The sequence below is a fragment of the Antechinus flavipes genome, chromosome 3, assembly GCF_016432865.1.
Source record: "Antechinus flavipes isolate AdamAnt ecotype Samford, QLD, Australia chromosome 3, AdamAnt_v2, whole genome shotgun sequence".
Lineage (NCBI taxonomy): Eukaryota > Metazoa > Chordata > Mammalia > Dasyuromorphia > Dasyuridae > Antechinus > Antechinus flavipes.
This window is the reverse complement of record NC_067400.1, coordinates 241731700-241759108: the sequence shown is the minus strand read 5'-3', so window position 1 is coordinate 241759108 and position 27409 is coordinate 241731700. Positions and strand designations below refer to the sequence as shown.

Genomic DNA, 27409 nt, shown 5'->3' with positions numbered 1-27409 from the left:
TAGAATCTCAGAAATTTTTAAAATTTTTTTCCATCTAGGTTATTTTGAATATATTTTTTAATATATCTGTAGATAGTCTTGCTTTCTTCCCTTGAAATATTCCTATTCTTATCCTTAAATAACTCATTAATTGGAGAATGATTCTTGTTCCCAATAAATTTTAATTAGTCCCTTATGTATCTGGAAAATAAGATCTTTGTTGGTAAATTTTGCTATAAATATTATTTCTAGTTAAGATTGAAATTTTAAAGATTTTCTAAACTATTTAATTTTACATAATCAAAAATATCCATTTTAGCCTGTCTGGTCTTCTATATCCCTGATGATAAACTTTTCTTCTATCCATAGATCTGGTAGTTAATTTCTCAATCTTGCGTCTCTAATTTTTTAATGTGACCCATTTCTGTTACATAGACATCAGAGTTTATTTTCATATATGTTGTGAGGTATTAGTCTAAATCTAATTTCTACTATTGTCCAATTTTCCCAGCAGTTTTTAAAAAATATATTATGAATTTTTAACTCAGTAGCTGAGATCGTAGTATATACTGAATGCTATGCCACTAAATATTACTAGTTTTTGTATATTTGCACTGTATTTGATTTACTGAGCAATCTCTATTTTATAATCAATGCCAAAATTTTCTATTGTTTAACCATTACCAGATTATTTTGAGAATTACTACTTTGTAATATAGTTTAAAATCTGGTACTATGTCATGCTCGTATTAATTTTCTATTACCAAGTCTTGCTTCTCTCTTCTATATATTTATTTCTTTTTCTGTGAATTCTTGGCAAGTTTCCTACATATATTTCTTCAGATAAGTCCATTTTTTCCCCTTACTCATTGGAGGTTTATCCATTTGTGTCTTCAGAATTTCATACTTGCAATTATGACACTTCATCATTTCCTCAGATTATTGACCTTTTTCCTTCCTTAGGAATTATTTTTTATAGCTCTATGAAATAATCTTCTGGAAGTTTGATTAATAGGACATTAACTAAATTAATTTAGGTAGTATTATCATTTCTATTATTTATTGATTCATCCTACTCACAATCAATAGTTCTCTAGTTATCTTAGTGTTTATTTCTGAAAACAGTATTTCTATATTTGTTTATTCCTACAAATATATATATTTATATTGATTTTGTATATATGTTGGTAGGCATACTCCCAAGTATGTTATGCATTCTATAGTTGTTTTAAATGAAATTTGTCTTTCTATGTCTTCCTGCTTTTTTTATACAGAAAACAGTATTTCTATATTTGTTTATTCCTACAAATACATATATTTATATTGATTTTGTATATATGTTGGTAGGCATGCTCCCAAGTATGTTATGCATTCTATAGTTGTTTTAAATGAAATTTGTCTTTCTATGTCTTCCTGCTTTTTTTATACAGAAATGCTGATGATGTGTGTGGGTTGTTTTAGATCCTTGTGATAATTATAAGCCTTATATTGTTTGATTATATAACTTTATTGATATTATGTTTGTAAGGATAAGATTCCAATGAAAAGTCATTTAGGCTAAGTGTTTCTCTTCTTGGGGATAGCCGGGACAGACTTATGAAGGGATGGAGGGCAGAAAATGGTCCCTTTGGTGGGCAGAAGATATTGGTCAAAGGTCATAAGCCTGGGTGCAATTCTAGTATTTGGATACAGTTGCTCCTCCTACTTTCCTAAAATTTGGGATTATGAAAAAAACTAAATTTTTGTTGATTCATGGTTTTTTTTTTAATTTACTGAATAAGTTAGTAATTGTACTTTTAAAATTCTTTACTCGATACCTGATAAAGGTTATTAAAAAAAAAAAAACAACTTTTGCCATCATCACATTGGAGGTTTCTCCATGATAATTTTAACACAGTTGGGGGGGAAAGTAACCTTGGCCTAGACTCTAGATGAATGGTTGCATCTACACCTCTCTTCTTTTCCTGATTTAATCACAGAATGTACATTTAAGAAAGGTAGTAAATACCAAAAAGCATATTAATTACCACATGAAGACTACATAGATATTTAGGAGGGAAAAGCAGAATTTATTTGCAAGACATATGCAAATATGTCTTAACTTTACAGCTGTTTAAAATAATATAAAATGCAACACACAATTATCAGTTACATATAAATAAAAATAAGCCTCAGGAAAAAAAAAATTATTACAGATATCTGTCCTTTAGAAATTGGGCTCAATTGGCTGATATCTTGTGGTACCAGACGCTGTTTGGAAATTTCCAAAGAGTATTTGTTGAAAATAATTACAAAAAAAAGAGTAAATTTTAACATGAAACAAATATAATATTCATAACTTGATTCCATGTTGTACAACAGAGTCAAAATCATTCAGAAGCCTTGGAATCAGGGCATTCAGGAAGGAGATGAACAAAAAAAAGGTGAAATTTATATACAAGTATTTTAATTGTATACATTTGGTTTAAAACAATTAAATTTCCTCTTTCACAAATTCAGCACCATTTAAAATATAAATTTTGTTATTTTGAACTTGGCAAACACCAGGAAATGAGGATTCCATATACAAAGAAGGAGGTGGGGGGGGTGGGGAGGGGAGAAGTGGGTTATACATGAAACCATGAATCTCCATTAAAACAACTTGTTTTTCACATATAAAATACATTCACCATGTTAGTACCAAAGTTGTCCTGCTTACTTATGTTTCTCTGAGAACTTCTACTTTTAAAAATACTTCATCCATGTTGCCCATCTCAGTTTAAAAAAAAAAAAATTTCCTTTTATCCAATAACATGGTCTAGAAAAACATTATGGTCATTTCTAAAAACATATGTCTAATCTTCACCATAGCTCATCAAATGTATGAAAGCAAGTTCCATCATCAATCTTCTGAGATCATGGCTGATCACTGCATTGATCAATCTTTCAAACTAGTTTTTCATCCTAATTTTTAGTCTTTGTATAAATCATTCTACTGATTCTGCTCATCCGAATCTCCCCTTTTTCTCTGAATCAGTTTCATAACTTATAATATTCTGATACATGATTTTTTAAATCATAGTTTGTTTAGTCATTAATCATCTGATAGTTACCTCTAGTTTTCAGCTCTTTCTTAAAACAAAAAATGCTGTGATAAACTCCTTTGCACTACAGATCCCTTCCTTCTTTGGTGTATAAGCCTACCTAGTAGTGTTATTGCTGGAAAAACAATATGTATACTTTAAAGATTTGGGGAATTTAATTCTAAATTACTTTAAAAAAAATACCTGTAAAGATTCACAACTCTATCAATATTGTTTTAGTATGACTTCTCTCCTCAGTCCCTCCAATATTTTTTTTTTGTCATCTTAAAAGCAGTACCATTTATTTGGAAAACCCCAGAAGATATTGATGTCACATATTCTACCAACATAAATCAATCAAATCTAAAGTATTTCAGATATTCAGTCGTCAAATTTCATCAACATAGTATTTCCAAAAAGCCAAATAGTGATGTAATAGTTTAAAGCTTCAAAAGTAAAATCATATTAACAGAGAGGTATACATGGAAAACAAAACAAAAACACTATAATTAAAATAAAACATCCCTGATTTTCCCCCAGGTGTCTCAATTAAGTTAATCATTCACTTCTAGCCACTGTACAATGCTACTAAAAAAAAGAAAAATGCAAATTAACAAATACCTCTGAGAAAGTTATCAGGCTTTCATATGAATGTACTGCTGGGGTACTCTCACATTCTCACTGGAGAAGGCTTATCTGCTTCCCCTGAATCATGTTCAATTTCAAGTCAATTAGCAGCCAAGTAGTTCTAATCAATATCTTTAGTTAAACAGTAACTGTTGTTGTGTCATATAAAATCTTAATTATTAGAGAACATTATTGTGCAATCAGTGAGTTTATCAATTATGAACATAAGTCATATGCTAATGAACCATTCTGGTTTGATTCACAAGTCTCCACACTCCAAGAAATATTTGGCATTCATTTCAGACACATAAGTAACACTTAAAGTTCAGGTACATTATGTTTAGAGTGAGAAATCAGAAAAAAAAAAAAAATGACTGTAGCCAGCACAGAACTGTGAAGAATAAAAAGGACAACTGAATTAACTATTTAATAAAAAACAAAGAACCTGTGCATAACTCTAATTATACATAATGTACAGAAAATCCACTCCTTGGTTAGCTTGATCATTTTAAAGATGGAAGACATACAGATCACCTGTTTGCCTGTAAGAAACAGAAAAAGAGAAAACATCAGTACAAAATTTAAAAAAAAAAATCAATATATATTTTGCTTGGCTTTGATAATTGAAACTTTTTGTTAGCTGGGGAAAGTGATCCAGAACTATGATTTCAAGTGATTCAGTGACTTTCCAATGAAGAACCTCCTTCTGCCAATAAAGAGCCATCAAATAAAATTAATAAACATTTATTAAGCTAATACTATTCAAAGCATTATGCTAAGTACTGAAGCTAGAAAGAAAAGCAAAACAAAATCCTACCTCTCAAAGAACTCAAGAGTCTAATGAAAGAGACAACATGTATACAAATATTTACAAAGCAGATAATGTACAAGTTAAATAGGCAATAACCAACTAGGAGGAGGTGTTAGCATTAAGGATAATTAGGGAAGCCTTCTTGGAGAAGACAGAATTGAAGTCAGGAAGATCAGAAAGTAGAGATGAGAAGGAAGAGAATTCTAGGCATGAATGACAGCCATATTCAGCATGGCTTATATGAAGAATAGGAAAAAAAAAAAACAGTGTCACTGAAGTATAGACTGTATGAGTGGGGCTAAGGGGAAAAAAGGTGTAAGAGCACAGGTTATGAATTCCCTTAACCACCAAAAGACTTTACATTTGATTTGGGAAGCTATTGAAATTTATTGAATGGGATGAGAGAGGACGACCTATGTTTAGGAAAATCAATTTGATAGCTAAATTAAGAATATACAAGAAGAGGAAAAGACTTTAAGGCAAAGGGAACTACTAAAAGTGAACTCCAGACATGGTGATGAGGACTGATACCAGGATTTTATGAAAAGAGAATAAATAGGTTTTGGGGGAGTGGGAAGTGAGAAAATAAAGAATCGAGGATGATTTCACCTTGCTAAACTGATTGTGATTGACTTCTTATAAATTATAAAAAGAGAATTAGTGGGAAATGTCAGGAATTTTGTTTAAGACATGAGCTTAAAATATAAGCTGTTAAAGTTCTGAGTCTAGCAGTTTTGTGAGAGGTTAGGGCTGGATAAATAGATCTGAGAAAAATCTTTGTCATTATCTTCATCATCATTATCCCTAATTGCTTACTATGTGCAAGATACTATATAAGCATATATATATATATATTTTTTTTTAATCTTATTTGATTCTCAAACTAACCCTGGAATATTGTAGGTACTTTGATTAATCCAATTTTTCAGATGAAGAAGCTGAATTAAATTGTGCAGGGTCACACAGCTAGTAAGTGTCTGAAACCAGATTTGAACTCAGATTTTCTTGACTCTAGGAACAGCACTCTATCTTATCACCTAGCTACCCAGAATCATCTTAGCAAAATGGATAATTGAGCTGATGAAATCAATAATTGCAACAATTTAGAGGAAAAAGAGAAAGAAATTCACCCAATTAATGTGTCAGAGGTATGATCTGATCTTAATATTTTATTACTTTTAGGATGACTCTTTAACTACCACATAAAAACAATTAGAATGAATCATTGAAATCCCTGAAAAAAATCAATGGAACATTCATTATAGTTTATTTTATTCTCCACCAATCCAAGTCTGGCAAAATTTCTTGGTTTTCTGTTAGATCAAAATATCCACAGTTGAAAATGGAAAAAGATAATCTTTTCAGTAATAATTTTAGGGATCCTTTACTTGTTGAAATGGACACTTGGGTCCCAATGAATTTGAAGTTCAAAGAATCTAGCAATATGGTATAATTAACCACTGATAAGCAGTAATTACAAGCCCTTGACCAGAAACTTCTCCTATCCTTAGAACCAGAAAGTAGTCAAATATACTAAGATTCTGCCTAAAGTGAGTTGATTTCAAATAGGCCTGAAGTTAAGGAAGGCAAAGTATGAAGTATGCCAGATTATACCAAAACCCATAGAAGGATCCCAACTGGCACCAAGAACATAGTTAGCTGAATGTTATTGGCTTTTCTCATCCTACTAGATGGCACTTTGGCCAACCTCATTCACCATCACCATGATTTTCATCATATTCTACATCACTATCATCATCAAAATTATCATTTACCAGTCATATTCAGTGCTACTCTGGAATAAATGAAAGATAATGGCATAGACATATAAGCCTGCGTAATGACTATGGATTTTGACTTACAAAATTTCAATAATAGCCTAGCAATCAGGGCAGCTTTTACAAAAAGATTATCAAGTGGTTAATTTTGTTGTTTTTTGTCACAAGTTATTTCATGAATTGATTTACCACAAGATTCACCTAAGTTACAGGCAGTGTTCAATTTCACTAGACATCTAATGATTACCAGTTGAGCACTTCAGCTATGTCACATGACCATCTTTTCATCTTAGTTGTTTTTACTTTGTAACTTTTACCAACACTTCTTTCTCTTTCTCAAATTTATTCAAAACTTTAAAAGTATATTTTCTAGAACTAGGAGGGATTTGAGACATAATCTAATCCAAATGACCCTCTCTTTACATTTCATTGTCTATTACTAATTATTTCACTTTTTAAAATAAATGAAATTTGAATAATAAAAAATTGCCATAAAGAAACATAATTGTAGGGCAGCTAGGGTGGCGCAGTGGATAGAGCACCAGCCCTGAAGTCAGGAGGATGTGAGTTCAAATCTGATTTCAGACACTTAACACTTCCTGGCTGTGTGTGACCCTGGGCAAGTCACTTAACCCCAATTGCCCCAGCAAAAAAAAAAAAAAAAAAAAAAAAGAAAAGAAAAGAAAAGAAAAAAGAAGAAGAGGAAGGGGAAGAGGAAGGGGAGAAGGATGACGGGGAGAAGAGGGGAAAGAAGGGGAGAAGATTTCTACAGAAATCAGGAAAATGGTAGATATTGGAAGAGGGGAAGAAAATTTAAGGAAGAAAGATAATGAGTTCTATTTTGGACAGATTAAGTTTAAGATATCTTCAGCATATCCAATTCTGGATAACTAGGCAGATGAAAATATGATTGGAGGTCTGCATAGAGGATAGGGCAGGAAAGGTCCACTTGAGAATCTTCTACATAGAGATGGTAATTAAATTGATGGGAGTTGATGAAATCAAGTGAAATAAGATAGAAAGAGAAGAGGAAGCCCAAGATGGAACTTTAGAGGGCACCCTCAGTTACAGGGCATAATCTGGAAGAAGATTGTTTTTTTTGTTTTTTTTTTGTTTTTTTTTGCTAGAGTAAAGAAAACAAAGGAATGATCAAATAAGGAGGAGGGAAACCTGGAGAGAATGGTGTCCTGAAAACCTAGAGCAAAGAGAATATCAAGGAGACTGTGTCTAGGTGCAAAACACTTGGGATAAGTCAAAAACAAAATGAAACCTAATCCTTGAGGAATATCTATTCTGCTAAGGGAATATAACTCCTATGCAGAAAATAAAATCAAAATATATTTTAAAATAATATAATTTAATATCAAGATGGACAAAACATTACCTAGAGTTGTTTCAAAAAAGGGTTCCGGGAGATGATAAAGGAATTGTATTTTGAAAGAAGTTAGGGGTAGGAATGAGAAAGTGCATACCAAATATAGGGAGGGGAAGAAGGGCCACCAGTGTAAAGGTAGAAGATAAAAAAAGTTACAAATCAAGAAAAATCAGGAGAAATATTTGACTTGACCAAATAGTCAATGGAGGCAAATAACATAAAATAAGAAAAAGAAATATAGAAGGCATATTGTAAAGGACTTTGCATTCCAGTATAAGGATTTTGTATGTATCCTAGAAATAACAGGTAGCCCCTAAACATTTCTAAATAGGGTAATCATATAGTAAGATCTGTTTCATGAAAATCAGTTTGACAATTTGACTAGAGAAAGGAGAAACAGCATAGATAAATTAGAAAACTATTATAACAGTTGAGAATGGGGATCAGCAAACTACAGTTTTAAGGCCAAATCTAACCCAATATCTAAATTTTTATGATTTGTGAACCAAGAAAAGATTTTTTTTTAATTTTTAAATACAATTTATGTAAATACAATTCAAAAAAGACATTTCAAAATGCTATTTATTTTAAACTACATCAAACCATTCCTGGTTCATGGGCTGTTTAAAAAAAAAACAAAAACAGGTGGCAGGCAGATTTGACACCCATAGCTTCCAACCCCCAAGAGTTTTGCAGGCCCCTGGCCTAGAGAAGAGATAAAAAGAGTTTAAAAAGGAAAGAGGCTGTGGTAGCATATGAAGAAATAACAGAGATATCATTAAGGTATGATCAACAACTGATTAGATTTCAGAGTTAAGGGAGATTTATGAGTGAAGAGTGACTCTCAGATTATGAAATGTTAGGCTAGATTGTTAGAATAATAGTGTCCTCACCTATCAGATTGGCTAATATGACCAAAAAAATGATGGTTCTCGGAGGAGATATGGGAAAACTGGGACACTAATACACTGTGCTGTGAACTAACTCAACCATTCTGGAGAACATTAGGGCTTTAACACTGTAAAGACTCTTTGATTTAGTAATATCATCGATAGGTCTATATCCCAAAGATAGAGAAAAAAAAAAGGGAGAAAGACCTATGTACAAAAATATTAATAATAGCTCTTTTTGTGAAGGCTAAGAATTGGAAAACAAAGGGGTGCTAAATGGGAGATGGCTAAACAAGCCGTAGTATATAATTATGATGGAATAATATTTAGCTATGAGAAATGATAAACCGTGTGATTTCAGAAAAATCTGGTAAGATTTACATGAAGTGATGCATAGTAAAGGAAACAGAACCAGAAGAACAGTGTGTGTGTGTGTGTGTGTGTGTGTGTGTGTGTGTGTGTGTATATATATATATATATATATATATATATATATATATCAACAGCAATATTCTATGATGAATTGTGAATGACTTAGCTATTCTAAGCAAGATAATGATGTAAAACAATCTCAAAGGAATAATGATAAAGCATACTAAACACCTCCAGAGAAAGAACGGATACTGTTTGAATAGATTGAAGTATGCTACTTTTCACTTTCTCTTTTGAATATTTTTGTACATATTGACTAACATTGAAATGTTTTACATAATTGCACATGTATAACATATCTTCTTATGGAGGGGACAAGCGACAGAGGGTGGGAGGAAATAGGGAAAAGGAATAGAATTTGGAACTCACTTTTTTAAAATGTTAAAAATTTGTTTTTAACATGTAATTGGGGGAAATATATATATTTATTATTATTATTATATACATACACACACATATATTTAAAAGAATAATAGTGTCCTTCACATCAGTCAGATAATTTACAAAAGAGGCAGATTTCGGGGAGGTTTTGTTTTAACTATATTTAATTTTAAATGCTTAAGGAGGGCTATGCTAGTAAATTCCTAATTACTAAATCTCTGAAAAAAAATTTAAGTTTAATCTGTATAAACAATTTCTCCATTATTTTCTTAAGTGGAGATAATCAAAAATCCCTAATTTTGTAGTGTCTGCCAAATTTTAAGGAGTAAATGTTTACATTGAAAATGTAAAGTTGCCAGTTAGAGCCATCTTTAGCACACTCCTGCCTATGGGACAGTCAGGGATGTCCATAAACTCCATCTATCATAGATCTTCATTTCATTCATATAGCATCTTCTCTTAGTTCAAATTTCTTTTCCTATGATATGCTGAAATAACATCCAAGCTGTTGAACTTTTGAAGAATTGGACATTACTGAATAACCCAACAACAAAAACATTTTTTTCTGGAGGTTAGATACTAACCAGAGTGCCTTCAGTACCCAAAAAGAGCAACAAAAAATAGCAAATTATTAAGTTATAACTTGAATAAGAACTCATTATTTGATAAAAATTGCAGGGGAAATTGAAAAATATCTGAAACTTGGCATAGACCTACATCTCACACCCCCTATCAAAATGGATACATGATTTGAGCATAAAGGGTAGATGCCATAAGCAAATTAGGAGAGCAAGGGATAATTTCCCTATCAGATCTTTGGAGACGGGAGGAATTTATGATCAAATTACATTAAATCAGAAACATTTTGCACAAAGAAAACCAACAGAAACAAGATTAAAACAGAAGTACAAACAACCAGTGTTTCCCAATGGTCCAGCCATTGAGGAAAGCAACTGGAACAATGCCCAAAGGGCTATCAAACTGTGCATACTCTTTGATCCAGCAGTGCCCCTACAGAATCTGTATCCCAAGGAAATTATAAAGGAGGGGAAAGGATACACATGTGCAAACATGGTTGTAAGAGTTCTTTTTGTGGCAGCAAAGAACTGGAAAATGAGTACACACACATCAATTGGAGAATGGCTGAATAGGTTGTGGTATATGAAGATAATGGAATATTATTGTTGTATAAAAAGTGATGAAGAAGTTGATTTTAGAAAGGCCTGGACAGATTTACATGAACTGGTGCTGAGCAAAACAAACAGAACCAGGAATACATTGTACACAATAACAACGAGAATGTGTGATGATTCATTATGAAAGACTTGGTTCTCGGTGATCCAAGGCAATCCTAACAGACTTTGTTTAGAAAATGTCATCTGCATCCAGAAAAAAGAACTGTGGAGAATGAATGTAAATCAACACATGTTATGTTTTTTGTTTTTTTCTTCTTTCCAAATATGATTCATAAAGCAATGTGTATTAAAACAAATAATTAAGTTTTAAAATTACAAATAAGTTGTAATTTAAAGGAAAAAAGAAAAATCACATCATCAACTATTTTCCTGCCAATTGTTTGGAAGAACTGCAACTGATTTTAAAAAGTTATATTAAGGAATCATCTTAGTATTTCTTACTTTTTCTAACATAGCCTTCACAAGTGCAAAGAAACTTTTCTCTAGGCAACTGTAAACAGTCTGATGTAGGTTTCATATAACCATATCTTATCCTCTTCCTTCATCTGACTTTACCTGAATAAGTAAAATGTGAACACTTTGGGAAAATGTAGTATGAAAGCAATATTTTTCAGAAGAAAGTACTCTACTATCTCTATTAACAAATGAAAGATATAATCTTAAACTAGAAAACTTTTGATGGCTTCAAGACCATAGAGGACATATGCAAACAGATTTATTTCTTCTAGGAACAAACAATTCAAATGATCAAAGAGATGTTCAAAGGAGAGTTATGGCCCTTTGCATTTATTAGTGGAAACACCTTAGGATAACCTACCCTAACAAAATTCTTATATATTCTTACGAGGAGGTAAGAATCCATTCCAGATCTTGAATCTTACAGTAAGTTGGCTCACCAACCTCCCTTTTCTTATTGAATAGCAAAGAAATACATATTGATGATTAGGAACCTAGACACTGAAGCAAAATGCAAAAACTATTACACAATGGATCAAAGGCTTACCTTTGATCTTAGGACAGGAAAAGCAGCCCACAATGAAGACTAAAGACATTTGGGGGAAAGGTATTTGAAGACATTGTTATGATAAGTTTACTCTTGTGTGTATCTCAACTATTTACATCTCTAAGTAACCAAGATCTGGGCATAGTCATTTACATCTCAGTAGACAGTGTTTGTGAGATTTTGTATCAAGTCTATAAGCATTGGAGGTATGTGTATACATATCTGAGCAATAAAATTTAAAGAGTTCATATTGAACTTTTTTCTGTCTGGTCCCTGCATTTCATACCCTTAAATTCACTACTGGAGCTGGACTTCAACACTTATACACTAAAACTTAAAAAGTTAAATAATATTCTTCTAGTTTTGAGTTCACATTGCTTTATTACCATGATATATCTAAATCTAAAGTAGAATTGATATTAAGTTATGAGATCATAATTATATTTGCATCTTCAGTGAGAATCAGAATAAACTATAAAATAATGAACCATGAAAAAATGTTCTAAATCAGTATTGATAAGAAGAATGCAAATTAAAAGAACTCTGAGATACCACCTAAAACTATCAAACTGGCTAATATGATAAAAAAGAAAATGATAAATGTTGAAGAAAATGTATGAAAACTGAAACACTTTGATGGAGTTGTGAACTGATCCAACCATTTTGGAGAGCAATTTGGAACTATACCCAAAGGGCTACAAAACATGCATACCTCCTTAAGCCAGTAATACCATTACTAGGTCTGGATCACAAAGAGATAATAAAATGGGGTTTCAAAATGATTCACATGTACAAATATAATCATAGTGCTTCTATTTCTGGTGAAAAGAAGTGGAAACTGAGGGGATATTCATCAACTGGGGAATGGTTGAAGAAATTGTGGTATATGCTATAAGAAATGATGAGCAGGATTATTTCAGGGGTAAAAATGGAAAGATTTATATGAACTGCTAATACTGAGCAGAATCAGGAGAATGTTGTAAATAGTAACATCAACATTATGCAAAAAGCAACTATGATATATTTAGCTTTTTTCAGCAATACAATGATCCAAGACAATTCCAAAAGATTTATCATGGAAAATGTTATCTACATTCAGAGAAAGAACTGTGGAGTCTAAATGCAGTTTGAAGGATACTGTTTTCACTAAATGGTTTTTCTTTCTTTTGGTTTTTCTCTTTTGTTGGTTCTCCTTTCACAACATCACTTATAGGGAAATATGTTTAGCATAATTTCACATGTATAATCTATATCAGATTTCTTGCTGTCTTGGGGAGGAGCAAGGTAGGAGGGATCAAAATCACCTTTCAGAATAGTAGAGGGAATAACAGCGATGATTTCATTTGCTAAGCAAGAAGAATGATTTAAGATTTTCTCCTTACTCTGTGAGAAAGGAAAGTTAAATTTCCTTTTCTGGTTTAATACTATTCAATGTTTTTTTTTTTTTCCCCAGTCTTCTATCTTTTCTTGAATTATATTATATAAATAAGAATAAAGCAAATGAATTTTTTCAGCTTTTCACTAAAATAAAGTACTCCAAGTTGGTTTCCACTATTTTAGAACTGGTACTAAATTTTAATTTTAATAATATTATATGAATTAAGCTTAAAAATAGCCTAAAAGGTATAATGGTACTATATTTTAAAAATTCCAATATTTTATCCTTCCATCCTGATATTCTACTATAAAATCCCAGACAAACTTTGGGATGTATAAAAATAGGAGAGATGCTGAAAACTACTTTCATATAAATATTTCTTTAATGGAAATTTTTTCATTTGGGAAAATAGCTGTGGAAAGCTTATTTTAATGTTTACTGCCTCATTTATTCAAGTTCAAAATGTGGAATCCTAACTAAATTGTAAATATGACTTAGAATTCAATCACTTGAATGCCACAGCTAGATATTTGTCATGTTTATCACAAAAGTAAACTCCCACTTTCAGTATTCTCTCATGAGGGATATGTCATCAATAATTTATCAACTGGGTTAATTTTCATAATTACTCAATAAATTTAAAATACAGTGACTTGAAAAATACTTGAAATAGGAGACCTGGGTTCTATTTAGAAGCTATATGACCAAGAACAAATATGGCGGTTTCTACATCTGAAAAATGAGGATAATATCTGAAATACTTACCTCACAGGATTGTTTTGTGGGCTATAAACTTTAAAGTGTAAAAGAAATTACAGTTTCTATTACAAATATTTCCATTTTTATTATTGAGGTTATTTACTCCACGATTCCAAATTTCTCAGATTTAAAACTTTTTCTAAGTCACCATAAAATATATGCCCATTTAAATAATTTATTTTGATGGATATAGGGTCTTACAACTGAGATGAGAACATCTAATTCATTAGAACAAGACATGTGCAAGAAGAGCTCGACAAAAGAAATGTAACATAAAATATCTGAGGAAAAGAGGTCTGAGGAAAGGTCTAAAAGGTACCAAAATATTCACAGAAGCATTGTTTGTAAAAGCAAAGAATGGGAATAGCTAAATAAGTTATAGTAAGAAAATGTAATGGAACTTCACTGTGTAACAGAAACTCTGTAACAGGAACTTTATAACAGAAAAATGGGATAATAATAATGTAAAGGCAAAAAGACAACAACCATCTATCTCTTTTGGCATGGGGAAGTATAATAATAATGAAGATAATAAAGATAACAAAAATTGAGTGCTAGAATTTCTATAGCAATTATTATGAGGGTCATTGTGCTAAGCACTTAAATTATTTCATTTGATTCTCTAACAAACATGGGAGGTAGGTCCTGTGATTAATTCCATTTTACAGATAAGGAAACTAAATCAAATAAAGATTAAGAGACTTGCCCTGAATCAGGCAGTTAATAAGTGTCTGAGAGTTGGATTTGAATTTAGATCGTCTTAATTCAAGACATAGTCCTATTGTGTGCTAAACAAAGATAATATTCTATATCGAGCCTAAAATGCAGATAACTTTTCAGCAGGCATAAGACCTTTTCAAGTTCTGTTCAAAGATATTTCTTTCTTAAACAATCTACCTGTGACTATGTTTATTGATGTTTCTATATTCTAAGAGGACAAGTTGTGTTCTTTGTCACAATACTTGATAAACAAAATAATGAAAATGGGAGAGAAAAATTAATAAAAGGAAACCAAATTCTGAATATCTGTAACTATAATCTTGGTCTTGAAGAACTGATAAAGAAGCATATCTCCCTTTTTTTGATAAAGAAGAGGGAATAATGTTATATCAGATGTGACTACTAGATCTGTTTCATGGACTGTTTTTTGTTACCAAAGAAAGTACTCTGAGAAGAAATACAGAATTGACTTTTGTCAAATGAAATGTGCTTTTTGAGGGAAAAAAAACTTTTTTTTAAAAGTGCTGTTACAATTTTTAGTGAACTTCAAGATCAGTAGGAATCATTTGCATCCAAAAAAACCTCATGCAATCCCAGATTGCACAGACAAGAACAGTGTGCAAAAAAGGAAATGGTAGTCATGCTGTACTTCACCCAGGTCAGATCATATCTGTCTTCAAGTAGTTGAAGGGTTTTCATATATAAATAGGATTAGACTTTTTCTGCTTGAGCTGAAATGACATAGCTAGGATCAAGCAGTACTAGAAAAAAAATCACTCAATCACTTGAGCTACCCAAAATAAATTGTTTCAAGAAGTAGTGGTTGTTTTTTTCTCCCACAGGTCTTAGAGAAAAGGCTTTTCAAGTACATTATAGATGACATAATCAATCTGATTTATCTCCCAATTTCCAAAACCTGTGCAGAGACTAGAAAAATGGATTCCAACTAATATCACTATTACTAGGGGAAAAAATACCAAATACATTTCCTAATTGGCCATTTGGGTCTGTATTAATGTAAGTTAGGGTTGTCCTTCATTTTGGAAGAGAACCAAAATGACAGCACTATGTTAGAGTCGAATTATAGTATTTCCAACTGTGGCTGATCAAACCAATATGATTTTGGAATGCTCTTCCACAGATCAGTTACAAATAGTTCATATGAACATTTGGGGTAACTTTCCTAATTTTGCATATTTCACATTTCCTTTGGGCTAATTCAATTCTGCTTCAGATATAGAGCACAGCACCTTCTGTGATGAGAACATAGAATACCAAATATATTTTCTAATTGGCCATTTGGGTCTGTGTTAATCTCCTAATTTCCAAAACCTGTGCAGAGACTAGAGAAATGGATTCCAACCAACATACCATGCTGGGTGGTCCTGTGTCAGTCCTATGTCATGCAATCAATTCTAACATTCTTAAGAGAAACCTTGAGATTGTCTTTGTATCATTTTTTCTGACTACCTTGTCAACACTTGCCCTATGTGAATTCTTCATAAAATAATTTTTTTGGCATTTTAACAATGTGGCCAGTCCAATGGAATTGTGCTTTCTTCAGCAGAGTTACAATGGTTGGCAGTTTAGTTTGAGAAAGGACCTCAGTGTCCAAATACATTTCCTACTGCTAATAATTCTCTGTTTAGATCTGTGTTAATATATATTACATATGTATGAGCTTTAAAAATTAAGGAGGAAGGAAGGATATATTTAATGAATGGAAGACAAAACAGAAATTTTACCTGCATTTGTTGGTAAATCCAGTCTGTAAATACTGTCAGGTTTCCGTAAACTCCAGGTCTGTTTGCCTTGGCACATCCAGATCCCCAGCTTGTATCACCAACCAACCACCACACTGAATTTTTCTCAGTGACTAAAGGACCCCCACTGTCACCCTAAAAACAACCAAAAAAGTTATAGAAAAGGACAAAATCCAAAGAAAAAATAATGATGTTTGATATGAATGAATACATGAAATATAACGGGGGGAGGAAGAAGGAAGGAGGAAAGGTTTTAGAATAGGGAGGATAATACAAGGCAAAGAATGTTAAATTGGGAGTAAAAAAAACTCAAATTGAAATCCTTGCTTTAGAAGACTTTCTACCTACCTCTTTCTCTCCCATCTTATAGCTCTCCTCTCTTCTACAGTCAAACTTCCAGAAAAAGTTGTATGTGTTAATTTCCTTCATTTTTTCTCCTGCCTTTCATCTCAAATTGATTAGCTAAAATTGCCTTCAGTGTCAGCAATGAGCTCTCCTTCATCACTTTTATAGCATTTGATACTGCTCTCCACTTGCTCCCAGATTTTACTTCCTCCTGGGATTTTCAATGACACTGTTCTGTTATGCCTTTCTCTGTTCCAGTAGAATGAATCATTTTTTATTTCTATTGCTGGATCATCATCCATGTTCTACCATATAGCCTCTAGGATTCTATAGTAGTCCTTCTTTTTCTACATACTTTCTTAATAATGTTTGAATGAGTTCATTTACTGTACAGGGCCAGAACTCTGGAGAAGTATACTTGAAACAAGGTGTTAACTCAGTAGAATTGATGAGATAATGGTTCTATAGTTCACATATATCTAGTATGATATAATGATATAATCACTTTAGTTTGATATAATGATATAATCCCTCTAGATTGACTTATACTTAGTGTACTGTAATGATGTAATGGTAATAGGGTATTTAAGGGCGGAGAGCACTGGGGACAAAGTCAGACTCTTAGTCTGAGACTGGTTGAGACTGGCAGACTGGCAGATTGCTGGAGGAGACTGGGTCAGACTGAGACTGGGTCAGACTTAGACTAGGTCAGACTCTGACAGAAAGCTAGCCTAAACATTACAATTGACTATTCTATGCTGATGTTTCTGAAATCAGCAATAACTTTACTCCTAATCTCTCTCCAGAATTCTGCTTCTGCCTCTCCAGATTGTTAGGGACAGTGAAGTATTCCTAAAGAAAACAAGAAAGGCTTCAAGTGAGAGGGGATGGAGGATTAGTTGATGGAAGTGGGAAAACTTAGGGGTCTATAATAACTATAATGCAAATTTGCTCTGCTTGAACTTAGAAGGAAGGGGTAGAAATTGCAAAGAGACAAATTTAGGATTAATACCAGGAAAAACTTTAATTAGATCATTCCAAAATGGAAATGGACACCCTTGAGAAATGATGGGTCTTCTCTGACCTTCACTGCAATACACACAGACACACACACTCACATGCTCATGGAAGTCTTTAAGCAAAGACTGAATGAAAAAATTATTCTGAATATGATTATGGAAGTCCTTTTTGATTATGAGCTGAATTCAATCTTCATCTAGATGCTTCAAAGAACTCTTTTAAAACTCAACATTTCTAAAATAAAACTCACTAACTTTCTGCTTAAAACCATTACCCATTTTCTAATGTCCCTACTTCTAACCATGCTAGTACCATCATTCATCCATTCAACTAGTTTTATAAATTAGGAATCATTATTCACTCTTCATACTCATTCATCACCATCACCATCCCCATCCAATCAGCTGCCAAAACTGTAGGATTCTGCTACATTGATATCTCTGGTATCAGTCACCTTCTTTTTATTTCATCTAAATAATCTGAACCAGACCCTCATTCCTACTTAGATTATTGAAAAAATTCCTATTTGGTCTCCCTATATCTAATCTCTTCCTCTAAATAGTTACAAACTTGATATTCTTTGCATGTGTTCTACTGTAGTTTCATTTATTTTCTTAAAAATTTCTCAGTTACATTTCAAACTTTTTATTCATTTTAACTTAAATACAAAAAGAAAAAAATTTCTATATACATAGTACAACAGAAATAAAACCATAAATTTCCACTTTAGACTGTTTATTTTTAAATATATAAATATATAAAATAAATACCAGATAGTTTTTTTAATTGCCTTGTTTTCTTCTGCTTCATTCTAAGTTTTCTTTTGTTCTCAATAGTACACTATTTTTTTTCTTTCTTTCCCCACCCATTCCTAGAGAAGGCAACAATAACACACACACAACCATAATATACAGTTCTTTCTCTGGAGCTAGATAACACCTTCTTTCAAAACTTCTTTATAGTTGAGTTGAGTATTTATGACATTCAAGATGACTTAATCATTTATTTCTAAGACATTTTTTTTTTTTTTGCTGTGTGCTACATTCTCTTGGTATTGCTCATTTCATTTTGCATTATTTCATGCAAGCGTATTCATGGTTTCTAAAATCAACCAGCTCATTGTAACTCATAGCACATCAGTATTTCATCATAATTATACACCACAACTCCTTCAACCATTTTCTAATTAAAGAGTATCTGTCAATTTAGACAATCTTATATCAAATGGTATATCAAAATTCTTTCATTTATATTTCTCTAATAGATGATGATTTTAAGCACTTTTTCATGACTCTATATGGTTTTGATGTCTTCAATGGAAAGCTATCTGTTCATATTTTTGACCGTTGATAAATCATGAATAATTCATTTCTAATAAATGTTTTTTTATAGACCATTCCCCAAGTTATAATTACTCCACACTTCTACCTTTCTGATTTCCTCTTTTTGTTTGTTTGTTTTTCCACTTAAACATTTTTTCCAATTCCATATAAAGATAATTTTCAACATTCATTTTTATAAGATTTTGAGTTCCAAGCTTTTTCTCCCTCTCTACTTTGCTCCCTAAAACAGTAAACAATCTGATATAGATTATACATGTACAATCATATTAGATATTTCCATATTAATTATTTTGTGAAAGAAAAAGCAGAACAAGATGAAAAAACCATAAGAAAGAAAAAGAAAGAGAGATGAAACCAAAATGAAACTATCATTTCTCTTTTATTGGTTCAGGTCATCCCTTTCATATCTAGTTATACTTACTAGTTTTGTATTTCCCTTCTTTCTGTTTTTCCTCACTCTTTACCCTTTCTGCCCTATTTATATCATCCTTTGTCATGCAAGTAATTTATTTCTAACCACTACTTTGCCTCCTATTCCTTAATCTATTCACTCCTCTAAAATCCCTCTATTCCTAACTTCAAAGAAAAATGTCAAATATGGTCATAACCCTAAAATGAATTCTTGGATAAGCTTAAAAATTTAGAAATCAAATAAAAGAGGTTGGGGAAAACTAGGGGGGAAGTGAACAATCCAAGAAAATTACGATAAAAAATTCAACCAACTTTAAAATGCAAAAAATAGACATATTAAATGCATTTTGTATAGATAAATATGCAATAAAAATTTTAAAAGGAGCTATAGAAATACAGAGTAAAAAATAATGGGGGACTAAATAACTTTATTGTTTCTATAATTTGTTCTTTATTTTTTTAAATTATTTCATTAAAGAGAATGACAATACTGAAACAGCATATCTAAACCTATGGCTGCAGCAAAAACATTGATCAGAGGAAATTTATATCAAAATGCATACAGAAGAGAATTAAAAGAATTGGTATCTGAGAGAAATGATTATATAACTAATAATTTGGGGAGATTCATAACTCTCTCCCTCTTCAAAGTTCTGATTTTAAAAGTTCAGTATCTTGGAGGACATTGATAATAATAAAGCTGGACTAACTTTCCTGTTCAAAAGCTAGCACAAGTTATTTTCTGCTCAGGCTTTGGTGGAGTATACATTCTTTGAATATAGATAGCCCAAAGCTGTCCATGGTCTGATATAGAGACAGCTTCTCTCCAAAGGTAACATGTCACTTTCAGCTCTTTATTTTAATGTAGCTCACCTTCCATTTTTTTTTAACTTTTTTAAAGCTTTTTATTTACAAAACATATTCATGGGTAATTTTTTGAACATTTACCTGGTAAAATCCCATGGTTCTTTCTTTGTCACCTTCCATTTTGTTATCCTAAAAAAATTGCTTGCTATGCTTCAGGAACAACTGCTTTTTAAAGGGTATATAAACTGTGAGCCCATGGGCATCATTGTCTTTGATCTAACAGAGAGGACCAAATGACCATCATTTTATTAATAGAATACTGATCATATTATTAATAAAATGGTTAAATGATCCAGAATTACTTGAGCCTTTTTTGATTACTACAGGACACGATTTTTTAAAAAACTAGAAAAGGAACAAATTTTAAATCTCCAATTAAATGCCAAATTGGAAATCTTAAAAATTAAAAGTGAGAGTAATAATACTGGGTATAAAAATAATTGTCAAAACTATTTGGTATTGGGACTTATATCCCAAAGAGATTTTAAAGAAGGGAAAGGGACCTATATGTGCAAGAATGTTTGTGTCAGCTCTCTTTGTAGTTGCAGAAACTGGAAAGTGAGTGGATGCCCATCAATTGGAGAATAGCTGAATAAATTGTGGTATATGAATATTATTGTTCAGTAAGAAATGATCGCAGGATGATTACAGAAAGGCCTGGAGAGACTTACATGAACTGATGCTGAGTGAAATGAGCAGGACTAGGAGACCATTATATACTTCAACAACAATACTATATGATGATCAATTCTGATGGACGTGGCCCTCTTTAACAATGAAATAAACCAAATCAGTTCCAATAGAGCAGTAATGAGCTACACCCAGCAAAAGAACTCTGGGAGATGACTGTGAACCACTACATAGACTTCCCAATCCCAATCCCTCTATTTTTATCTGCCTGCACTTTTGATTTCCTTCACAGGCTAATTGTCCGATTCTTTCTGTACAGCAAAATAATTGTTTGGGCATGTATACATATAATGTATTTAACTTATACTTCAACATATTTAAAGTGTATTTGTCAACCTGACATCTGGGGGAGAGAGTAGGGGGAAGGAGAGGAAAAGTTGGAACAAAAGCTCTTGCAATTGTCAATGCTGAAAAATTACTTATGCATATATCTTGTAAATAAAAAGCTTAATTAAAAAAAAGAAAGAAAGAGCAAAAGGAACAGAGCCAAGAGGACATTGTACATAGTAGTAACAATAATGTTTTAAGAACAATTTTCAATGATCAAGTCATTTTGAATACTCAAATCAACTACAAATAAAAAGAAATTATGAAAGAAATGCTATCTACATGTAGAAAAAGAATTGATAAATAGAAATAAATCGAGCACAGTTTTACATACATACATACACATATTTGTGTCTTATTGTAGCTTTGTCTAGGACTGAGTGAGGAGAAAACAAGAAAAAATTAAAAGTGCACAGCAGAGAACAAAAGAAAACTTAGAAGGAAGTACAGAAAAGCAAGGTAGTTTTGGAAACAATGTGTACTATTTATATCATAATGGGTTTTTTTTAAGTAAACAGTGTGATATGGAAATTCATTGATGTTTAAATGTTTTTTTATATTGTGCTGTGTCCATGGAGATATTTTCTTGTCCTCTTGTATTTAATTTCAAAATGAATAAAAATTAAATTTAAAAATACAATGATTAGGAAATTCATACAGTATCTAACATGAAAATATGTTTTAATTTCACATATATGGTGGGTATCATTGCTTGCCTTCATAAGGAGTGATGAAAGAGCTGAAAGGAAGGAGGGAATTAGAACTCAAAATTTTTAAAAGAACGTTAAAATGAAAAAAATGAAAATACATATAGCCAAAATAATGTTTCCCCCAATTAAACATAAAACAGAAATTACCTGACAGGAATCAATTTTCCCTTTGAGATAACCAGCACAAATCATGGCAGGGGTGATCATGTTATTGTAGACATATCGGCTATTACATTTCCAAGATTCTATTATGGGTACCATGACTGCATTCAAGATGTCTGAAGTTTTACCTGAGGATCAAAGTTTAAGACAAGGATGGATCATTTCAACTGGAAAAGTTAATAGGTATTCTATTAAGCTACTTTCAAAGCAATTATATTTCTATTTATTTTTTTTTTAAATTATCCCTTTCTATTCTTTCCTTATTTTTCAATTTCGCTGCAGAGTCAGTCTTCTAAGAAGCCTGAATCATCTTTCCAATAGAGACAGGCCTCACCTGATATATGTTAAAAAGCTTCTGACAGTCAGTAAGTGCTAAATAACAACAGGAGGCATTATATCTTCTGTTAAAAATTATTCTGGATGAGTATTCCAGATTTACATAGCCAATTTTAAGTAAAGCCAAGCAACTTACAGAAAGGATGTTCAGAAAGAATCTAAAAAGATGCTTTTTTCTTTCTCTTCCAAAAAAAAAAAAATCATAAGGATCTTTATTTCCAGAGGGTAATAGATTCTTATTCAATACAATTCAAGTACAACTCAGTACAATTCAAGCATCATGAATGTTGCATGTGCAAATTCTTGGAATACTAAAATTCCTTTGAAAGCAATTTTCTGTCTTTCTGCTTCTCTGACTGCCTTACCTGTTTAGACTCATCATAATCATGTAAGTTTCAATTCTTAGTTTCTAAATATAACAACTCTGGTCTTGCTTCACTTTCCCCTTTAGCCATGAAAATATTGTCAGCCACTTCAACAATATCTTCTCTTCCACATTCCGATCTCTTGACCCTCTGCTATTTTAACTCTACAAAACCCTTAGTCTTAGATATTCACTCCAGTCTACCAAACGCTGTTGAAGGAAACCACAAAATTATTTTATCTATTACAAATTTATGTTATCCAGCTTCAAGTGGGCCTTCACTTTTGCAAGGTAATTTTAAAAATTATCTCTTATTGAATCACATTTCCAACAATGCTTATTCCAAATTTCCTTTCTTTCAAGCCAAATTTGACCTCACCTATTTTACAAAGTAGAGGTCTTTACAAAGTACAGACATCCTATGCAAACTCACTCAATCCCTCTAAACTCTTCAATATCCACATATTTCTTTGCCTTTCCAGCAATAACTTACAAATACCCATTTCCTTTTGCTAATGGTACCACTAACTTCAATATCATTCTCCCTTCCCCATTCTTCTTTGGCTTTCATCCATTAACTCTCCTCTCTAAAGACAGACTCTTTCTACATTAAGTATTCCTATCTTTATCCTAGGTATCTTCAGTTTCTTCTTCTTTAATGTATTTTTTCCTTCATCCTAAAAGTATACATAACTATCTTTTATCGCTTAAAAAAAGAAAAGGATTCTTTCAAAAGAACCTGCTACCTACTCAAATAATGATTCTTCACTGAAAATTTCTAGAAAGAGCTGTCTATATTAGCTATATCTCTTTATTTTACTACATATTCAACCTTTTGCAATTTGGTTTACATCTTTACCATTCTATTAAAATAATTTGCTTCAAATTCACTAATGAAAAAATCCAATGGTTTTTCTTTTTCTTATTTTCCTTGATATTTTGGGGGTATATGATATAACATTATTGTTTCCCTTACTTATGCCCTTTCCCTCTTTTGCCTTCTGTAAACTACATTCTCATTCTCTTTCTTTAACATATCTTCTAACTATTCCTCCTCTGTCTCACTGATTGATTTTCATCATTCTCACCTACCCTTGAAACAGATATTCCCCTAAATTGCCCTTTAGACACTCTTTTAAGCTCTTAAACTTTCAATTATAAACCCTATCAATATAACTCTTAAATCTGTATCTCCAACCTATCTTCTTTTTGTTTTCACCTGTCAGCTGCATGGTCCTACCTAGATAGACCTTTAAACTCAATATATGTTCAAAATGAAACTTTCTATCTCTTTCCCCTAACATTATCTTCTATACTCATCCTTCCAAACAAGAAATTTCAACCTCTTAGAGTTATTCCTCTCACACCTCATATTTCAATTAATTGTTAAGTCCAGCTGATTTTACCTCAACAAAATCCTTATAGATGAATACTTCTCTCCATTCCTATTTCATCCTCCCTAAACCAGACCCTTGTCTTTCCTTGCACATACTATTATGATATCCCACAATTGTTCTTTAAAGTCTTTATTCATATGCTCTCTAATTTATCCTTCACACCTGACTCAATACTTTTCCTTATCACACTTTTCATTATCACACTTCACTCAAGAAACCAAAGTAATTCCCTGTTACATTTTAGCTGGAAGGCAAACTTCCTCCATAATTTGGCTCTAACCTGTTTTTTCAGATTCTTCTATGATTAGTCATCTTCACATATTATATATATATCATCCCCACATTTTCTCTCTTTGTCCTTTCCAACTTTCTGTTTTTCATATCCACTGGCATGCTGGTAAGTGTTTAACAACCAGTTCCCCAGAGGGAAAAAAGATATATGCACAACACACTTTTAAGTTCAATTTGCATTATTAATAATTTTCCCAATACTTTTTTAAAAAAATAAATCAAACACTGATTTATAGCATTTGATGATTTCTAGGGAATGAATGCTTACACCAAAAATTTATCAATGCATTTATAAAAATTTGTCAGGCTAGTTTGAGCTAGCCATAGCATATAACTGCTTGTGCCTTTCCTCCTGTTATTTTCTGATCCTTAAATGTATCCTTCTTCATTTTTGCATTTCAAAGTTCATTCTTTATTTCCAGGCCTACATAAGAAATCACTTTGTTAAACTTTCCTCTGCAAGTGAAAGTGATCTCTTCTAAAATTTCCCATAACACTTTGTATCTTTCCTTTGTACTTTTTTGTGTTATTGCCTTATGTTATATTTGCTAAAATAAATGTCTTTCTCTCCACAGAATGTTTTAAATAATACTATAATAATGTTTTAAGTGTTTTAAATAAAATTTTATTTCTTCAATAAATGAAATTCTGCTTTCTCTCTTACTTTCTCCCTTCTCCCCACATCACTAAAAAGAAAAACAAATACCCATTATAAACAAAAATGCCACGTGAATAAATATACACACATATGTATACACAGATACTATATATATATATATATATATATATATATATATATATATATATATATATATACACATTCATGTTTGCATATACAGATACACACACACACACATATGAAGAAAAGACTTTTCCAAGAAATACTTGTATGGACTAAATTTACTTGTATGAAATGATGCATCATGAAATGAGCACGACCAAAACAATGAAAACAATAAAAACAACATTGTTAAGATAAATAGCTTTGAAATACTTAGGAACACTGATCAAAATATACTACCTGAATATCACCCCAGGTGATAGCTTCAGAATACACTATTTATACACTAAAGACATTCCCTAGATATTTATTTCTGTGTCCCTATTCCATTTCCATGATTCCAATAATTTCTGTCAGACCATCATAAAAAGAAGAGTGAAGTAGGAATGGAAAACAAGCTTAAGAAAAAAAGAAAACAATACTGATGCAGAAGAGGTACATTTCATATAGAATAGGGAACACAAGAGTTTGTTCCTAATAACAAAATGAATTATAGTTACTTAACTACTTTGCATTTTTTCTAAAAGTTACAGTTAGATTCAGATAAATCTGACTTTGCCAGTTCCTCCCACCCTGTTCTACCCTAATGTCAGATACATAAGACAAAGGATCCTGGCCTTAGAACATTAATTAATAGAAATACTGATAACATTTATTTGAACTGATTAGAAGTTATACCTAGTTGTTTATGTCAGAAACAACCAATCACAATCTCAACTCCCAATTTCAAATATCTTCCTAGCAAACTCTACTCTAACCTTTCCAACCATGATAAAGGCCAGTCCTTTGGAATCTTGACTTTAACTCTGTTTCACTTTCCTTACCATTGTGTCTTTTCTGGTAGATTCTTAATAGCTCTCTATCTACTAACTTATAATATACCCTACTAACTTAAAATTATAGGTTTGGCAACAGTCTGCATTAACTGTATGATTATGAAAGTTACTATAAAGCTAGAACATTTTGAATGTTTTCCCTGCTAAACCATGCATTAAATGAAATGTGATCTGCAAATCATTACTTCTTGGAAACAGCCATCTCACCTTTTTCATAGGTTGCACCCCATCCTGATATCCAGCATAACTGAGTAGGTTCAAACATCATTCCTGGGTTAGGCAAACATACTGGTCTTATTTTTTCTGTTTTAGAATAAGAACATAAAATATAACAGTTCGTTCTTGTACTTGTGAAATAGTCTGAAAAAATACCATTTCTTTCACTGTTTTTTCTTAATGAAATACAACTAGGCACCCACAAGAGTCACCATACTCTAAAATGACCAGATTTTACTAAAATATACAAGACTATGGGCCCCATAAGGAAAGGTACCATATCTTATCTAAACTTTTTAAAAATTTCCCTCAGTACCTAATATAAGTTCAGAACATAGTAAGCACTTGATATCTATTGAATGATTAATAAAACAAAATCTCAAGTTCATAAGTCCATTGTCACATCCCTACTTCCAATGGGAAACAACTGCCACACAGATAGCAATTATGCAAAATATATGAGGATTGGGGATATTTTTCCCTGTCCTAGTTACAAATGCTAATATATATTAGAACTAAAGGCATACAATAAAAAGTCCAAGTAGCTTCAAATTAGCTTCAAAATATCATTTCTTACACTCTAGCTTTATGATTTCGAAAGTATGGTTTATATGGAGTTAGAGAACCTGGTTTTAAATTCCTATTTTACCATTGCACCTGTGACTTAACCTTCTTGGACTTCAGTTTCTTTATCTATAAAATGAGGGGGATTGAATTAGATGAACTGTTAGGTCCCTATCAGCTCCAAATCTGTGATTCTGTGATCCTGCTGCCTGCTTTTTATCTTTGTAAAAATACAGGAGTGTTATGGGCTAGAACTCTGAACTTGAAACAAAGGATTCTTACAAAGTTAGTCAGTGGAATTGATAGAGCAATGGCTATCTAATTTAGCATGTTGCTTAACAGTTATCTAGTTCAGTATATGTACTTAGTACTTACTATAGTTCTACAAGATTCACATCTTTGATAAGAGAGCATATATAAGCTAAGAGGCTCAGACAGAATTCAGTTAAGGAGATTCAGAAGCCAGAGAAGGCAGGCAGGAGCTCAAGCTCTCGGAACCAAGGCCAGACTAAAAGGCTCTCCAGAAAGCTGCCCAGTCCCAGGAAGGAGATAATAAAGGATCTGGACTATAAGAAAGCTAACCAGGCCCCAGGAA

At 32.0% G+C, this 27409-nt stretch overlaps 1 protein-coding gene across 1 annotated transcript in view; it reads right to left on the bottom strand.

Moving 5' to 3' along the window:
• Positions 1 to 2027: 2027 nt before the first annotated feature.
• TMPRSS2 (transmembrane serine protease 2) overlaps positions 2028 to 27409 on the bottom strand; it is a 103598-nt gene continuing 78216 nt past the window's right edge. Inside the window, exons 11-14 of the mRNA XM_051984767.1 lie at positions 26242 to 26337; positions 22015 to 22157; positions 16137 to 16289; positions 2028 to 4210 (exon numbers count right to left, since the gene is read on the bottom strand). Of these exons, the coding sequence (XP_051840727.1) occupies positions 4199 to 4210; positions 16137 to 16289; positions 22015 to 22157; positions 26242 to 26337 (404 nt within the window). The 3' untranslated portion in view covers positions 2028 to 4198. The remainder of the gene's footprint in view (positions 4211 to 16136; positions 16290 to 22014; positions 22158 to 26241; positions 26338 to 27409) is intronic.